We start from the raw sequence: 19,475 nt of genomic DNA on the forward strand, positions 1-19,475 counted from the left end.
AGTGGAAGGAGGGAGGGAGACAAACAAGCAAGCAGGCAGGGGCTGGGAAGGGAGAAGTAGTGGAGAAAGGGTGACTGCTAAGAAATATAAAACCAAAAAAGTAGCGTGGTCAACATGACACTTCCAAAACACCGTGGAGGCGAGTAAGAGATAATCAACCTTTATGAAAAATGTAAAAAACTTAAAAGACTCGACGTGGAGCTGTGTTTTGGCGAAAAACACCTGCTTCAGGAGTCTGTTTGTTCTGTAAGCCAATGGATGGGGCAGCTTAGGCAAGCAAGCCAAATCAAGCCTTTAAAAAGACTAGTGATAGATGAATGCACCAAGCATAAGCTTTAAAGTACCAATACAGACTGTGAGAAGAGTCAATCTCAGTAGTGCTGAACAAAAAATGCTGAGGCAGCACTACTGAGTTTTAAGTTTTTTACATTTTTGATAAAGGTTGATTATCTCTTACTCGCCTCCACGGTGTTTTGGAAGTGTCATGTTGATCACGCTACTTTTTTGGTTTTTATCTTTCCCCTTGTAGCGGATCTAGTTTCTCCACTTTTGTTGGTTTTTTCATTTGCTAAGAAATAAAAACATGTAGTCTTGAGTCACATACGCACACATACACACATAAACACATGAAGTCACACGCTGTTAATAAATGGCCTGAGGCTTCTGCTTCCAGGAAAATGTGTTCTCATAAATGTTGCAAGAGTACCTGTAAGATATATCATTATTTACTCTTTGTCTATTTGTGGGAAAAATATAAGTATTAGCATAATTCTGCTTTTTTTCTAAACAGAATTTCCTGGAGTATCTATATTTTTTCAGATCACTTCAAAACAGTTTTGAAAATTTGGCATTACATTGGTCTTCCCCGATCCTAAGGTACTTTAGATGATTTAGTGCTAGGTAACAAAGTTCACACTGCTAGGAACATCATAGTATAAAGCTTCATACACAGTGCAACTATGTTGTGAGGACAGTGGGGGTTCATTTACTGAAGTAGAAAACTACATTGCTACATCAAGAATGGTGACAGTGTCTCTAAATGGGTTAAAATTGCACATACAATAATGTTAATGAGCCTTACTCCTAAGCCAAGATATGTGGAGTACTATCTTAGTCTCAAGTTTACAATTCTCTCTATCTGCATGGGGTCCACTTAGCTGTAACATAGCATAGTAAATGACGACAGATAAAGACCTGTATGGTCCATCTGCCCAACAAAATAAACTCATTATACATGGTATAGAATACTTTATAAATATACCCTAGTTTGATTTGTCCTTGCCATTTTCAGGGCACAGATGGTAGAAGTCTGCCCAGCACTGCTCTTGTACTAAAATTTCTGAAGTTAACGTCAAAGCCCCTTCAAATTTACAGTCCAGCCCATCCATATCTATTCAGTCACGATCAGGGCACAGATCATAGAAGTCTGCCCAGCACTAGTTTTGCTACCCAATCTCCACCAAGATTCCGTGGATCCGTTCCTTCTAAACAGGATTCCTTTGTTTTTATCCCACACGTTTGAATTCCGTTACTGTTTTCATCTCCACCACCTCCCGCGGTAAGGTATTCCATGTATCTACCACCCTCTCCGTGAAAAAATACTTACATTACTCCTGAGTCTTCCCCCCTTCAACCTCAGTTCATGTCCTCTAGTGCTACCGCCTTCCCGTCCCTGGAAAAGGTTTGTTTGCAGATTAATAACTTTCAAATATTTGAATGTCTGTATCATGTCACCCCTGCTTCTCCTTTCCTCCAAGGTACATATGTTCAGGTTGACAAGTCTCTCCTTGTATGGTTTGCAACGCAAATCCCATACCATTTTTGTCGCTTTTCTTCGCACCGCTTCCAGTCTTTTTACATCTTTAGCAAGATACAGCCTCCAAAACTGAACACACTACTCCAAGTGGGGCCTCACTAACGACTTGTAGAGGGGCATCAATACCTCCTTTCTTCTGCTGGTTATACTCCTCTCTATGCAGCCTAGCATCCTTCTGGCCATGGCTGTTGCCTTGTCACATTGTTTCTTCACCTTCATATCCTCCGACACCAACACCCCAAGATATCTCTCCTGAGTCGAGCTTACTAATCTCTCCCCTCCTATCCGGTATCTCTCTTGGGTTTATGCACCCCAAGTGCGTCACTCTGCACTTCTTGGCATGCATTACATTTTAACTGCCAGACCCTTGACCATTCTTCTAACATTTGGAGATCCCTTCTCATTGTTTCTACTCCCTCCAGGGTATCCACTCTGTTGGCTACTTTCGTATTGTCCTCAAAAGGCAAACCTTTCCTTCCAACCCTTCAACAATATCTTCCACAGATATATTAAACAAAATCGGCCCCAGCACCCCGACCCCTGAGGAACTCCACTGCACACCTTCCTTTCCTCCGAGCGGATTCCATTTACCACCACCCTCTGCCGCCTGTTGGTCAACCTGTTTCGTATCCTGTTCACCATTTGTAATCCTAAGTTCAGCCCTCTCAGCTTATTCACGAGTCTTCTGTGAGGGACCATATCAAAGGCTTTGCTGAAATCCAAGTAGATTACATCTAGCGTACGTCCTTCATCCAGTTCTTTGATCATCTAGTCAAAGAAGTCAATAAGATTAATTTGGCAGGATTTTCCTTTGGTAAAGCCATGTTGCCTCGGATCCCGTAACCCGTTGGCTTATAGAAAGTTAACTATCCTTTCTTTCAGCAGCAACCCCATTGTTTTTCCTACCACCAACATGAGACTTACCAGTCTGTAGTTTCCCACTTCTTCCTTTTTTCCACTTTTTGTGAAGAGGGACCACATCCGCTCGTCTCCAGTTCTGCAGAACCTCTCCCGTCTCTAAAGATCTATTAAATAAATCTTTAAGAGGTTCCGCCAAGACTTCTCTGATCTCCCTCGATATCCTGGGATGTATCCCATCTGGCCCCCTAGTATTGTCCACCTCCAGATTCTCAAGCTGTTTATAAACACTTTTTTTTCCATAAATGGCGCAATATCCACTCCATTCCCAGATATTCCCTCAGCGGCAGATCGTGGTCCTTCTCCAGGATTCTCCTCCGTGAACACCGAAGAGAAGTAATTGTTTAGTACGTTCGCTTTATCCTCATCACTCTTCACGTAGCCATTCTCATTATCTTTTAGTCTTGCAATTCCATTCTTATCTTTTCTCTTTTCTCTATGTGAAAAAGGTCTTATAGTAACATAGTAACATAGTAGATGATGGCAGAAAAAGACCTGCGCGGTCCATCCAGTCTGCTCAACAAGATAAACTCACATGTGCTACTTTTTGTGTATACCTTACCTTGATTTGTACCTGTCCTTTTCCGGGCACAGACCGTATAAGTCTGCCCAGCACCATCTCCATTTCCCGCCACCGTCTTTGCCACCCAATCTCGTCTAAGCTCCTTAGGATCCATTCCTTCTGAGCAGAATTCCTTTATGTTTATCCCACGCATGTTTGAATTCCGTTACCGTTTTCGTTTCCACCACCTCCCGCGGGAGGGCATTCCAAGCATCCACCACTCTCTCCGTGAAAAAATACTTCCTGACATTTTTCTTGAGTCTGCCCCCCTTCAATCTCATTTCATGTCCTCTCGTTCTACTGCCTTCGCATCTCCGGAAAAGGTTCGTTTGCAGATTAATACCTTTCAAATATTTGAACGTCTGTATCATATCACCCCTGTTTCTCCTTTCCTCTAGAGTGTACATGTTCAGGTCCGCAAGTCTCTCCTCATACGTCTTGTAACGCAAATCCCATACCATCCTCGTAGCTTTTCTTTGCACCGCTTCAATTCTTTTTACATCCTTAACAAGACACGGCCTCCAGAATTGAACACAATACTCCAGGTGGGGCCTCACCAATGACTTATACAGGGGCATCAACACCCCCTTTCTTCTGCTGGTCACACCTCTCTCTATACAGCCTAACAACCTTCTAGCTAGGGCCACCGCCTTGTCACACTGTTTCGTCGCCTTCAAATCCTCAGATACTATCACCCCAAGATCCCTCTCCCCATCCGTACCTATCAGACGCTCCCCGCCTAACACATACGTCTCCCGTGGATTTCTACTCCCTAAGTGCATCACTTTGCATTTCTTCGCATTGAATTTTAATTGCCAAACCTTAGACCATTCTTCTAGCTTCCGTGTAGGTCCTTTTTCATGTTTTCCACTCCCTCCGGGGTGTCCACTCTGTTACAGATCTTAGTATCATTCGCAAATAGGCAAACTTTACATTCTAACTCTTCGGCAATGTCACTCACAAATATATTGAACAGAATCGGCCCCAGCACCGATCCTTGAGGCACTCCACTACTCACCTTTCGCTCCTCCGAGCGAATTCCATTCACCACCACCCACTGGCGTCTGTCCGTCAACCAGTTCCTAATCCAGTTCACCACTTCGGGTCCTATCTTCAGCCCATCCAGTTTATTTAAGAGCCTCCTGTGGGGAACCGTGTCAAAAGCTTTGCTGAAAGCTAAGTAGATTACGTCCATAGCTCGTCCCTGATTCAATTCTCCTGTCACCCAATCAAAGAATTCAATGAGGTTCGTTTGGCACGATTTCCCTTTGGTAAATCCATGTTGTCTCGGATCTTGCAACTTATTGGCTTCCAGGAAATTCACTATCCTTTCCTTCAGCATCGCTTCCATTACTTTTCCAATAACCGAAGTGAGGCTTACCGGCCTGTAGTTTCCAGCTTCTTCCCTATCACCACTTTTGTGAAGAGGGACCACATCTGCCGATCTCCAATCCCTCGAAACCTCTCCCGTCTCCAAGGATTTATTAAACAAATCTTTAAGAGGACCCGCCAGAACCTCTCTGAGCTCCCTCAATATCCTAGGGTGGATCCCATCCGGTCCCATGGCTTTGTCCACCTTTAGCTTTTCAAGTTGTTCATACACACCTTGTCACCTCTCTTTACATCTTTTTCCATTTTTTCTTCTGCTTGTACTGTCGCTAGCCATATTTCCCTCTTCGCTTCTTTGAGTTTAATCCGATAATCTTTTCCGTGATCCTCTCGTTGCATTCTTCTGTATATCTTGAACAATGCCTCTTTTGCTCTTATTTTTTTCAGCTGCTTGTTTGGAGAACCATATAGACTTCCTGTTTCTCTTGTTTTTTGTTTACTTTCCTTGTGTAAAGATCAGTTGCCATGTTTATAGCAGCCTTTAGCTCTGACCACTGATTTTTCCACTTTTCCTATGCCTTCACACGCCAACAGCTGCTTCTTCAGGTATTCCCCCTTTTATCAAAATCAGTACATCTGAAATCCAGTACTTTGAGTTTTGTGCATCCACACTCCGCCTTTGCCCTTAAATCAAACCATATTATATGATGATCACTTTTACATAGGTGGGCACCCACCCGGATATTGGAAACACTTCCTCCATTTGTGAGCACTAGATCCTGCGTCAACCCTTCCTTTGTGGGTTCTGTCACCATTTGTCTGAGCAAGGCACTTTGAAAGGCATCCATACTCGCCCTACTTCTTTCCAATTCTGCAGACAGGATGTTTCAGTCCATGTCAGGCAAGTTGAAATCTCCCAACAGGAGCACCTCCCCTTTCTTACCAATCTTTGAATTTCTTCTATCAGACCCCTGTCTAGTTTCTCAGTTTGTGCCAGAGGTCTGTAGATAGGTTCCATCTTCTCTTTCCAGGACGATCCATAAAACTTCTTCCTTTCCCCAGGTTCCCCGCATTTCAGTCGCTCTGATATTGTCTTTCTCATACAGTGCCACTCCTCCACCTCTTCAGCCCTACCTATCCTTCCTAAAACGATTATAGCCAGGTATGGTCACATCTCATTCATGGGAATCATTGAACCATGTCTCTGAAATAGCAACAATATCCAGGTTTTCTTCAGACATCAGGGCTTTCAGATCTTGAACCTTTTTACTTATGCTTTTTCATTAATTTCCATGGTTTATATTTTGCTGCAGTGGGTCCATGAACAAGTCCACTATGACCTTTCTCCTCAACATTGGTGTTTTAAACTTTCTGCAGTGTGTGTTTTGTTGCCACATTTTCTAGTCCAGTGGGCTGATTGTCAAACTTTTGGCACTGTAGGGAACCGCTTCAAATTAACTTCCCAATGCTCTACACTAATAGCATGCAAATTATGTGTGTGTTGTTAGCATTGGGAAGTTAAGGAGAGGAACATGCTTGGTGTATGCACACAAGAACAGTGTGGTAAGCATAGCTCTTGTGCACATGCCCAGTCAAGCCAGGGAGCAGGGAGTCTGTGTATAGAAAACAGAAATCTGCAACGGCTTATGAGAGCAAGAGGACCAGATCTATGGAGACATTCTTCAATGAGATTTCATGGACATATTTTTTAACCTGACGCTCAAGGAAGTACATTTTCTGAAGTACTGTCACAACAACCAGTTTATCTTCAAAGGGTATGATGACATTTTCATGTACAGAATGTTTTAGGTTTTCTGGACGTCAGAAAAGATGATCCTTCTTTAAGAAATCCTGTTTTCAAATAACTCAGCGCCAGCTCCAAGCTGGCATTAGGTTTCTGGTGTTACGGCAGTGGTTTTTTAGTGTGCTGGTTCTCTGAGCATGGTTGGGAATAGCTGATGACCTCATTTGCGTCTGTATGACTACATTTTAATACTATTTGTGTCCATATTTGGCTCACACGTCTGCAGCGTTGGTGCTAGTCTGGCGCTTATCCGCTCTAGTGCTGGCTTTAGGTTTTGAGTATCAACAACTAATGCATAAGCTAAAGACGGGCACCTTTTTATCCTGTGCAGTGTGAAACCAGTATGCATTTCTTGCTCTTCTTTACAGCCATACTTTAATTGTATTGTCACCTTGCTGATATTTGGTATAGATTTTGTACAGTGGAGTCACCACGTGAAGGTATGCAACAAGACTACAGGAGAAAACTTTATTCTCTTCTCCTTAGAGATAAGCAACAATCTACCAGTTGCTGCTGCTGAATTTTGTTGTGATTCCTTATGCTTTCATTTTTGTGGAGATCAAAGTGCAGTGACATTTAGATAAATCTCCTTTAGATCCCTCCTAAAAAGGATCATAGCACAGTACTTGTGACTTTTATTTAGTACTTTTGACAGGGCTGGAAAATTACCAGTTGCCTGACCTCGTAAAATTTTTCTCATGGCATTTATCAGTGCTCCAGCCTTAGGAAGATACGTTTCCAGCATCTCAGGTTTGACTGCCAGCCAAACTGGAGGAGCCATGCTGTACATTGTTAGAACTGTCCTGTTGGTAGGAAGGAATCGGAGCAATTGCTGTCTCTGGTGTGCAACTCACATTAAAGTTTTTCCTTGGGCTTCCACTGGCAGCCCCTTGAGTCCCTTCATAACCCTGCTTTGGTACTAGACTGGTGGTGTGTGGTGAGATGATCTACTATTTTGGAGAGGGACTATAAGAACCAAGGCCCATCTTTTTGGTATGTGTGTTGTCATATGCTGTATCTAGTGTTACGTTGACTTGTTATCTTTGCAGTTTTTATTCCTGTTTTCACAACCTCCTTTGAAAGCACCATTGTATAGAAGATGGGTGGGGGGAAGGGAATGAACCTGTTAGAATTGAACAACTTGACTGTTTTGTGGTTTGTTTGTATCTTTATTGTTCAATAAAAACTGTTTAAACATAATATTAATTACTATCAGTATAACATAGAATTTGTAAGTAGTGCATGCTGGATTATTGTTCCTCTGGTGTAATTGGTGTGTTGATTTATATTTGGTCAGCAGCAACAACAACAAAAAAGCGCGAACCAGAAAATAGTCCAAATGTAGATTTATTATTGTAACATGTGAATGGTTCAAACAAATGCCTGACTTTGCTAACTTTCACCCTATCTAGTGTTGCCTCAGGGGCAAATAATTGTATGAACAGAAACAATATAAATACAGTGTTGGTGAAATCATAAAGTTGACAATAAAACTTTATGAACAAAAACTATACAAATAAAATCATTAGTGATATCATAAAAATATCACAGAAATCAACTGAGGTTAAAATAAGAGTCTCAGTATTATTGGCCCTGATGCACCCCTAGGTAAGGCAAAACTTGGCCAAGTCAGGCATTTGTTTGAACCCCTCATGTGTTAAGATAATAAGTCTACATTTGGATTATTTCCTTGTTCTGGTTTGCTTTCTTTTTGTTGGCTGATCTGGTATTTCCTTGTTCTGGGTTTGCTTTCTTTTTGTTGGCTGATCTGGCATTTGCGAACCAGTTGCCTTTTTGATTATAGTTATTTTCAGGCATGATTCACACTATTTGTAACAACCAGGTCCAAACTTGTGCAAGAAAGTTTCACCATGGTTCTAGGCATTAAACTGTTGAAAATGATAGGAGCTTGTGCATGGTTTTCACCCCTCTCTCCTTTCATAACAGTGATTTGGGCAGCCAGTTGGTATATGTAAGGTAATGCTGTAATTAGGTATCTTAAATTGGTGTTAGGTGGTATTGGCAGCTCAGGTATTTATGTCCTTGCAGACAACATTTGGTATGGGGTCAGTATGTACATGTAGCTCAACACTGAAGGATTTTATTATAAAATATTCTTTATGTAATTTACCAAGTCTAAACTCATTGATCTGTAAAATTTCTTACCACTATCTCGGAAAGGATGTTACAGATGAGTGAGAGCTAAAATATTGTATGAGTAGGTATTGATTTCACTTTTTAAACATTTTCAGTCATTATCTCTTGTTCAGTGTAATAGCCTTAATCGGTCATCCAAGGAAGCCTTTCACCCTGAACCGGTTAATGTTAAACTTTCTTCCAAAATAAGATGTTGTTTCTTTTATTCAGGAGGAGAATCATGTTGTGGGTGAGTACTGCAAGTGGCTGAAGGGAAGAGTACCGTTTATCCAAGCAAAAAGATGGGAAATGCAACTACAAAATTCCGCAAGGCATTGATAAATGGTGATGAAAACCTGGCCTGCCAAATATATGAGAGCAACCCCCAGCTCAAGGAATCGCTTGATCCAAATTCTTCCTATGGGGAACCCTACCAGCACAACACGCCATTACACTATGCTTCAAAGCATGGAATGACCCGACTGCTTGGGTGAGTGATAATTGAATTGCCTTTTTAATGTCTATCCAATAGGAGCAATATGATAGAATTAGTATGTTGTAATCTGAAAATGTATATTTTACAGTGAATATACTAATATCACTATAAGGAGTAATTTTGTGAGGGAACTGATACCTATTTTATGTTTGTTTTTTCTTAGGTATTGTGCTTTATACAGAACCAGTACCATTAGAATGAAAATTGTCATACTCAGTTACACTGCTAAAGAAAGTGTAAATATGAGAGCCCCCCCTCTAAGTTATAAAATATATGCATATATCAGATTAGTCCAAACTATGCCCTTAGGAGTGTCTACATGCAGTCTTTTCGGCATGCACACTTATATGAACATATATTGCTGTTCAGTTTTGTAAAATCATTTTTTTCATGCCTAAGTAGGATTTTACATGCAGAATAATCTTTACAAAATTACCCCCCCACAATGGACAGCATTTACCTGCAGATATGAAGTCTTTGAGTATTTTGCCTTGTTTTACCTGCCTTAAAGGTGGACAAATTCATCTTACCCACAGTTTGAGACATTCCAGAGGACAGGGGAGGAAACACACATTTAGGATTTTGAAAACTATGTGTGCTGATCTTGCTGGAAAAAGCACCCACAGTGGAAGCAGGTGCATAGACTGCCTGCAGTTTAATGTCCATTCTAAGTGTGGATTTGGTGGATGGCAAATAAACTGAAATAAAACAATTGGGAAAAGCAGCATTGCTGAATGAATACTTTTATTCATTGTTCGTAGAAGAAAGCTGGAGATGGTCTGCAGATTGACAAAGGATACATATGAGGATGGTGTAGATTCTGCGCCATTCATTGAAGATAGTGTTAATGAACAGCTTGCAAAACTAAAAGTGGGCAATGTCATGGGACCCAATGAAATACATCCCAGGATACTGAGGGAGCTCAGAGAACTAGGTCCTCTAAAGGATGTGTTTACAAGATCCCTGGAAATGGGAGAAGTTCATGGGATTAGAGAAAGACTGATGTGATAGCTCTTTACAAAATTGGGAACAGAGAAGAGATACTAAACTACAGGCCAATAAGTTTAACGTCGCTGGTGGGAAGGGTAATAGAGATACTGCTGAAGGAAAGGATAGTAAACTTGTACTATAATGCAGTGGGATTAAGCAAATAAGCACCGCCACAGTGGGAAAAGACCCAAGGTCCATCAAGCCCAGCACTCCGTCTCCGACAGCGGCCAATCCAGACCCCAAGAACCTGGCAAAACCCCAAAATTTAATAACGATCAATGGACTTTTCCTTCAGGAATCTATCCAGACCCCCTTTAAACTCAGCAAGGCCAGCTGCCGTCACTACCTTCTCTAGCAATGAGTTCCAGAGTCTAACTGTGCGCTGAGTAAAGAAAAACTTTCTCCGATTCGTTTTAAACCTACCACATTCTAATTTCATCTTGTATCCCCTGGTTCTATTATTGTTAGAAAGTGTAAACAAACGCTTCACATCTGTCCGCTCTACCCCACTCATTATCTTGTAAATCTCTATCATATCACCCCTCAGCCGCCTTTTCTCCAGGCTAAAGAGTCCTAGCCGTCTTAACCTCTCCTCATGGGGTAGTCGTCCCATCCCTTTTATCATTTTTGTCGCCCTTTTCTGTACCTTCTCCAATTCATTTATATCTTTTTTGAGATGAGGCGACCAGAACTGAACACAATACTCCAGGTGCAGTTGCACCATGGAGCGATATAACGGCATTATAACATCCTCATGTTTGTTTTCCATCCCTTTTCTAATAATACTCAACATTCTGTTCGCCTTCTTAGCCGCCGCAGCACATTGAGCTGAAGATTTCAACGTCCTATCCATGATGACTCCCAGATCCCTTTCTTGGTCCGTAACTCCTAAAGCGGAACCTTGCATAATATAGCTGTAATTCGGGTTCCTCCTTCCCACATGCATCACTTTGCACTTGTCAACATTGAACTTCATCTGCCATTTGGACGCCCAATCCCCCAGTCTCATGAAGTCTTCTTGTAATCTTTCACACTCCTTCTGCGACGAGACGACCCTGGATAACTTTGTGTCATCTGCAAATTTAATTACCTCACTAGTTACTCCCATCTCAGGTCATTTATAAATATGTTTAAAAGCAGCGGTCCCAGCACAGACCTCTGAGGGACCCCACTAACTACCCTTCTCCATTGGGAATATTGACCATTCAACCCTACTCTCCGCTTCCTATCTTTTAACCAGCTCTTAATCCATAATAATACACTGCCTCCGATCCCATGACTCTCCAGTTTCCTTTGGAGTCTTTCATGATATGCAAGATATGAGGCAACATAGCTTCACCAAAGTTAATTTGATTGCTTTGACTGGATGACAACAGAACTAGAGAACATGGTGCTGGATATAATCTACTTAGATTTAAGAAAGCATTTGACATCTTTCCTCGTAGGAGGCTCATGAATAAATTGAACAGCTTGAAGATGGAATCCAAAGTGGTCAAATGAATCGGAAATTGATTGACTGATAGGTGACAGATGGTAGTAGAAGTTTTTGGAATTCACTTGGAAAAAGAAAATATGATAGTGGAGTACCTCTGACCTGTACTGGGGCAGATTCTGCACAATAGTTTTGTAAGAGATATTGCCAAAAGGCTAGAACAGTGTTCCCAAACCTGGCCCTGGAGGCACCCCTGCCAGTCAGGTTTCATGATATCCACAGTGAATATTCATGAGAGATTTGCATGCAGCCAGGTTTGGAAACCACTGGGCTAGAAGGAAAAGTATGTCTTTTTTGCGGATGACACAATGATTAGCAACAGAACAGACACACCAGAAGGAACGGAAAGCATGAGAAGTGATCACGGAAATTAAATGTATGGATGAATGCTTGGCAATTAAACTTTCATGTGAATAAATGTAGAGTGATGCATTTGAAGTGCAGAAACGCAGAGTTGCTATATGAGAGAGGTGAGAGGTTGATGTACATGAATCAGGAAAGGGACCTTAGGATTGCTCTGGGATTTGTAGCATGGATTGTTGCCACAAGTTGGGTTTCTGCCAGGTACTTGTGACCTGGCTTGGTCACTGTTTGGAAAACAGGATACTGGGCTAGATGGACCATTGGTCTGACCCAGTATGGCTACTCTTATAGTCTTATGACAGTGTCTGAGGATTCAACATGGGGCAACAATATGATAACGTGGTGGTCAAGGCCAGAAGGATGTTTGGCTGCATAGAAAGGGGCATAACAAAAAGAAAGAAGAAGGTGATAGTGCCCCTATACAGTCATTGGTGTGAGAGCATTTGGAGTACTGTGTTCAGTTTGGCAGGCCATAAGACAAGGACAAATAGACTTGAAGTGGTTCAGAGGAATGCAGCCACAGTGGTTGAGAGTCTCTGCTACAAGATGTATGAGAAGAGACTTGAAGACTTGCATACGTATACTTTGGAGAGAAGGGATAGAAAGATTTTAAAATTTTATATCTATACTAGTGGAACCCAGCCCGTTTCCTCAACAATGAAACGGGCCCTAGAAAGGCTCTGTTGTAAGCAATTTTTTTTCTCTCTTCCCTCCCCGCCCCTCCGTGTCCAGCGATTCTCCTCTTCCCTCCTCGCCCCTCCGTGTCCAGCGATTCTCCTCTTCCCTCCCCTCCGTGTCCAGCGATTCTCCTCTTCCCTCCCCGCCCCTCCGTGTCCAGCGATTCTCTCCTCTTCCCTGCCCTCCCCTCCGTGTCCAGCGATTCTCTCCTCTTCCCTGCCCTCCCCTCCGTGTCCCGCGATTCTCTCCTCTACTGTCCTCCCATCCCATCCATGTCCATCAATTCTCCTCTGCCCTGCTCTCCCCTCCCCTTGATGTCCCGTGATTCTCTCCTCCCCTCGATTTGTACCAGAACGTTCTCTGGCTGGCTGGCGCTGGCTTCCGTTCTGTTCATAACATCCCTCCTGATGTCAACTCGCCTCCAGCGTTCCCTTCCCTCTCACTGTTCTGCCCTCTGACATCATTACGTTTTGACGCGAGGGCGGGGCAGTGAGAGGGAATGGAACGCTGAAGACTGGCTGACGTCATCAGATGTTACGAACCCAGGCAGCCAGACAGCGATGGAACATTGGAGGGATAAATTACTATATATGATATGATATATATATAAGCAAACAAGGACATGAAATGAAGATGCAAGAGGGAAAATGGAAAGTAACATGAGGAAATATATTTTCATGTTTTCATGGAAAGGTTAGTGCCTGGAGCTCTCTTCTGTGGGAAGGTATGGTGATAAAAAAGGTGGTGAAATTCAGAAAGGCATGGGATGTACAGAGGGTCCCCTTCCCTCTGTCACCTGTCCTAACCGCAGAGGAACTGGCCAGATTCTTTCAAACCAAATCAGAAAAATCAATAAACTCAATTCTGAACACCCCAATCCAACAATTAACCACAATGGACCGCCCTGAAGACAAGTGTCCAGCAGATCGCATCTATCAACCGGGAAGATCGCTCAGATCCATGCAGGATATCGGACTGTCTTTACTGAAACTGTGGGAATGCCAGTGCCAGAAAATGTTCAACACGACAATAGAAGGTCTAGGAGCGAAACCCTGGAACACTCTTCCGCAAAAAAAGTTATAGAATTGTCCCTGTAGAGTGTTTCCTCTCAAAGTAAAGCATAACTGACTCACTGTTTTTAAAAATAAATAAACTGATTTAGCAAGCATAGAGGGGGTATTCTGCACACAGTAGCAGGTATAACCCTAACAAAATCTATACAGAGCGGCAGGTTCAGCTCTGGCCAATTTTCTGGGCAGACTAAATGGACCATTCTTTTTATCACATACTGTGTCTTTATCACTTAACTTGTCAATTGTTATGTTCTGTAGTTCTTTTTATTTAAGAAATTGAAGCAAAACTACTCAGTTTGGTCTGGACTGTTGGTACAACCCTGTGGATAAAATTTACCTGTGAATTTAGCCCCTGAAAGAATACTGAACAATGTAGTAATTATCTTGAACAATATAGTAATTACCCTGAACAGCTTTCTGTGAGTGACAAAGCTACATTAATATATCATTTAGACCTTTCTTCTTGTCCTTTTTAACTTATGTCTAGCTTTTTCTTGGCTTTTTTTTTCTCCTAAATTATAAATTGGTGTTCATTTCTCTCTTGGAAGCTGTGAACTGTTTGAGTTGCAAGTCATGAGAGGTAGTATAACACGACAAAAAGTCTTGGATATGTAAAATAGAAAAATAAAAGCAAACTGATAACAATTCTTCAAATAAGTGAGATCTTCCTTCCAGAGAGCAAGAGACAGGTATCTCTTATGGAGAGGATATAGCAGTAGGGGGCAGTATTTTAAGGGATTAGTTTTGTGCATACCATGACAAAATCATGAACCTTGCTTCAAAGCCTAGGGTATGTGGAGTATTATCTCAGTCTCTCAAAATTATTGCTAATGCTCGCCTAAGAGAGCTTCCTTCTGGAGTTCATAAGATGTGCAGCATATAAAGGAAACCTGTCTGGATGTGTTTGAAAGCTTTTTTTTTTAATCAAGCCTGAGGAATCTAAAATGATGAGAAGTATTTCTGCCCCATTTTCTTGGTCTCATGCGTTTCTTGGTGCTTGATCTTATCTCTCCACCCAATTCACAGAGTAATTGCTTGAGACTGAAACCTCTATGATCAATGCTGTTCTGGTTTATTTCTCTTTTACCACTTTGTCCACTTTCCTACAACTGTGTCCAGTTTCCTTTCATTCAGCCTTTTATTGATTGGAATGGGGTAGTCCCAGGTGATCTTAATCTTCTCCCCCCCCAACCCCCCCCCCCCAAAAAAATAATCCTAGTGCTCTTTTGGTACAGCAATGTTATAATGTTTACAAAGTTTCCAAGGAATGGCACGTGTTAACTTGTTGTGCCCTTCTGTATAGAAATTTTCTGCCATCAGAACTTTGGAGCCAGATACTCGTTTGGGTTTCTGCCAGGTACTTGTGACCTGGCTTGGCCTTCTGGAAATAGGATTCTGGGCTAGATGAACGATTGGTCTGACCCAGTATGGCTATTCTTATGTTTTTATATACAAGATAAGTGACATTTCCAGCTGTTTCTTACATAATCTACATAGGTTTATTATACTAGTTTCTTCTATGCAGGTTGTGAACCATCTTATCTCCAATATGGTATCCTTGGCTGCAGATATCAATCTGTCATCCTGTTGTTTAAGGAAGGGGTAGAGGATGACACGGGGACAAAGTTTGTCCCAGTCCCGTTCCTGAGAGCTCTGTCTGATCCTATCCACACGAGCCTCAAAGAGTTATGATTTTATATTTAAATCATTTAATTAAAGTATAAAAAGAAACAATATTCTGTACAGCTATTTAAATCATTTTATTAAAGTATAAAAAGAAACAATATTCTGTACAACTGTCATTTTATAGAGGTCTGAGAGGAGATATGATAGAGGTCTATAAAATAATGAATGGAGTTGAACGGGTAGATGTGAAGCGTCTGTTTACGCTTTCAAAAATACTAGGACTAGGGGGCATGCGATTAAGCTACAATGTAGTACAGTTAAAATGAATCGGAGAAAATATTTCTTCACTCAACATCTAATTAAACTCTGGAATTCGTTGCCGGAGAATGTGGTAAAGGCTGTTAGCTTAGCGGAGTTTAAAAATGGTTTTGGACGGCTTCCTAAAAGAAAAGTCCATAGACCATTATTAAATGGACTTGGGAAAAATCCACTATTTCTGGGATAAGCAGTATAAAATGTTTTGCACTTTTTTTGGGATCTTGCCGGGTATTTGTGACCTGGATTGGCCACTGTTGGAAACAGGATGCTGGGCTTGATGGACCTTTGGTCTTTCCCAGTATGTCAATACTTATGTACTTATGTACAATATCCCCTTTGTCCATGCTGGAATGAAGTTCGCTTGTGAGTGAGACAACTGTGGTTTTTGTACTATAATTACACCTGAATCCCATTTGGCAAGGGTGGAGTATTAATATGCTATCTACATGTGAAAGAAGTTGTTCAAATACCACTTTTCAGTGATCTTAGAAATAATACTTAGAAATAAGTTGGAAATAGGGTGATGATGAGCTGGTTCAGAAGGGTCCAATGAAGGATTCTTTAGCAATGGTTTAACTATCACCTTTTTCCAAGGTGCCAGAACTATACCTGAAGAAAGACTAGTTGTGATCAAATGAAAGAAGAGAGATGTCAGACCATGATGCAGTAATTGTAACCAAATAGAAGAAGGTGGGAGACAAGTTGCGAGATGCATACGTAAGAGTATGTTCGTTAGAAAGTTGAGCGAAGGCAAAGTGAAGGAATTCTAAGAGAAGAAAAACACTCCAGGAATTGCTAGGAGGGGAAAAGGAAGGTCTGTGCAGGCCCCCCGGGACCGATCTTCGTTGGACCCAGCCCCGAGGAGGCTTGAGGATTCCATGTCCTCCTCTTCGGTACCGAGGAGTCTCGATGATGGGCGTCGAGCGAAGGTGAAGAAGCACCGTCATCGATCTCCTTCCATGCTAGGTACCGGGAGCTCCGGGGAGCTGAGGGAGTCGGCACCCGAGAAGCGTCGGTGCTGGGAGGACATCTCACCTTCCATTCAGGAGGTGCCGATGCGTTGGTCATCTAGCAGCCTGGTACCGGCTCTCGAGCCCCCCAGATTCTGCAACCGACTCCTCCACCAGCCCCCCAGCCTTTTCCGATGGAAGCTCTCGACAAGCGCATCCGGGCCTTTCTTCCAGAGCTCCTGGAAGGCTTGCTGCGCCAATCTGCCTCGGTGTCGGGGGTGCTTGCACCTTCCGTACCGACTGCAGAAGCGCCATCTGGGCCATTGCCTGTGAGGAGGTCCCAGTCCTCGGTGCCGCTGCCACCCGGGTCGATTCCCCCTCAACGTTGGTGAAGGAAGCTTTGCCGGAGTCTAGACAGGGGTCGACTTCTCGACACCCCCCACGAGGTCGTCGATCCTCGACTTCAAGACAGGCTCGGGTTTAGGGAGCTCTTGTCCGACACAGATGAGGAGTGCTCGTGGGAAGAGGAGGAAGACCCTAGATACTTTTCGGAGGAAGAGTCATGTGGGGTTCCTTCTGATCCTACTCAGCCAATTGAGAGTAGAATGTCTCCACCTGAGAGTCTCTCTTTTTCATCTTTTGTTAGGGAAATGTCTAAGGACATTCCATTCCCTATGGAGGTTGTGGATGAGCCCAGGGCCGAGATGCTCGAGGTCTTGGACTATCCTTCTCCGCCTGCTGAGGTTGCTACAGCCCCCTTGCATAATACACTGTGGGAAGTGCTTATGCGAAATTGGTCGTGCCTTCTATCTAATCCAGTTGTCCTCAAAAAATCCGAGTCCCAGTACAGAGTCCATGGAGAGCTTGTAATGGTGAAGGCCCAACTTCCTCACGATTCCATGATGGTGGACTCTGCTCTCAGAAGAGCCAAGAGTACTAGAGACTATGCCTTGGCACCCCCAGGCAGAGAGTCTAGGACTTTGGATTCTTTTGGGAGGAGAACGTATCAGGCCGCTATGCTCGCAGCCAAGATCCAGACGTGCCAGCTCTACACGAGCATCCACTTGCGGAACTCGGAGAGGCAACTGTCCAGTTTAGTTGGAGCACTTCCTCAGGAGCTTGCTGAACCAGGTGGTCAGGCAGCAGACGGCGTGTCGCAAATTCCTGGCTAGGGGGTCGTATGACACTTTTGATGTGGCAGTTGAAGTAGCTGCGTGTCTCTGACCTGGACCAGAAGACCCCGCAGCGAATGGCGGATGTTCCTTGCCGGGGGGATAATCTTTTTGGTGAAAAAGTAGAGGACATGGTTGATCAGATAAAAAAGCATCATGATGCCATGGATTCCCTCTCCTGCCGGATGTCTTCTGCTACTGCCTCCTCTTCTAGGAGGTTTTTTGGAGGGAGGAGGGAGTGCTCCCTATTCCTATAACAGGCGTAGGTACACTCCTGATTCTCAGCAGCCGATTCAGGCTCAGCCCCAGCATGTACGTTCACATCAACGGCGTGCGCCTAAGGCCCCTAGAGCCCCCCAGCAAAAGCAAGGGACGGGCTTTTGACTGGCTCCACTGCAGCTTAGCCTCGGAAAAAGTGTCCCTGTTAGACGGCTTGCCCGACTGGGGGAGGTTGATATTTTTTCACCAAAGGTGGCCTCTTATAACCTCCCGGCAGGTGTGTTCTTCAAATAGTCCGGCTAGGATACACTCGCAATCTGGTATCCAAACCTCCAAATTGCCCACCGGGAGCTCAGTCCTTCAACTCCCAGCACAAGCAGGTACTTTGCAGAGGAACTCTCCGCCCTTCTAAAGGCCAATGCGGTCGAACCCATTCCACCAGGGGAAGAAGGGCTGGGATTGTATTCCAGGTACTTCCTTGTACAAAAGAAAACAGGGGGGATGGGTCCCATCCTAGACCTAAGGGCCCTGAACGAATTCCTAGTCTGAGAAAAGATCAGGATGCTTTCCCTGGGCACCCTTCTTCCCTTGATTCAGGAAAATGATTGGCTATGCTCTCTGGACTTAAGGGATGCCTATACTCACATCTCGATGCTCACAGGAAGTATCTTCGATTTCGGTTGGGAGCTCGGCACTTTCAGTACTGTGTACTGCCCTTTGGCCTCGCAGCTGCACCCAGAGTCTTCACAAAGTGTCTGGCTGTGGTCGCAGCAATGCTACGCAGACTAGGAGTGCATGTGTTCCCTTATCTCGGTGATTGGCTGGTGAAGAGCACCTCGGATGCCGGGGCTCTACAGTCCATGTGGATGACTATTCGACTGCTGGAGCTACTGGGGTTTGTAATCAATTATCCCAAGTCCCATCTTCTTCTGGTACAGAAATTGGAGTTCATTGGAGCTCTGTTGGACACATGGATGTCTCGAGCTTATCTTCCCCGGGCAAGGGCAGACAATCTCCTGGCCCTTGTGTCCATGGCTCGAGCGTCTCAACAGATCACAGCTCGGTAGATGTTGAGACTCTTAGGACACATGGCCTCCACAGTTCATGTAACTCCCATGGCATGTCTACATATGAGACAGCTCAATGGACCCTAGCTTCTCAGTGGTGTCAGGCCACAGGGGATCTAGAGGATGTCATTCATCTCTCCACCAAATTTTGCAGATCCCTTCAGTGGGGGACCATTCCATCCAATTTAACCTTGAGAGGTCCATTCCAAATTCCTCAGCCACAAAAAGTGCTGATGGATGCATTCCTCCTGGGGTGGGGAGCTCATGTAGATGGACTTCACACTCAAGGAGCTTGGTCCTTTCAGGAAAAAGATCTTCAGATCAACCTCCTGGAATTACGGGTGATCTGGAACGCTCTCAAGGCTTTCAGAGATCGGCTGCCAATCAAATCATTTCAATTCAGACAGACAACCAGGTTGCGATGTATTACACCAACAAGCAGGGGGGCACCGGATTTCGCCCTCTG

General features: G+C 43.5%; 1 protein-coding gene across 4 annotated transcripts in view; it reads left to right on the forward strand.

The window, feature by feature from the left end:
• Positions 1-19,475, forward strand: part of ANKIB1 (ankyrin repeat and IBR domain containing 1) — a 410,970-nt gene that overhangs the window by 49,731 nt on the left and 341,764 nt on the right. For all 4 annotated transcript variants that reach the window (XM_030200246.1, XM_030200271.1, XM_030200262.1 and 1 more), the window contains exon 2: positions 8,797-9,055. In XM_030200246.1, the coding sequence (XP_030056106.1) occupies positions 8,868-9,055 (188 nt within the window). In that variant the 5' untranslated portion in view covers positions 8,797-8,867. The remainder of the gene's footprint in view (positions 1-8,796; positions 9,056-19,475) is intronic.

The sequence above is a fragment of the Microcaecilia unicolor genome, chromosome 1, assembly GCF_901765095.1.
Source record: "Microcaecilia unicolor chromosome 1, aMicUni1.1, whole genome shotgun sequence".
NCBI lineage: Eukaryota > Metazoa > Chordata > Amphibia > Gymnophiona > Siphonopidae > Microcaecilia > Microcaecilia unicolor.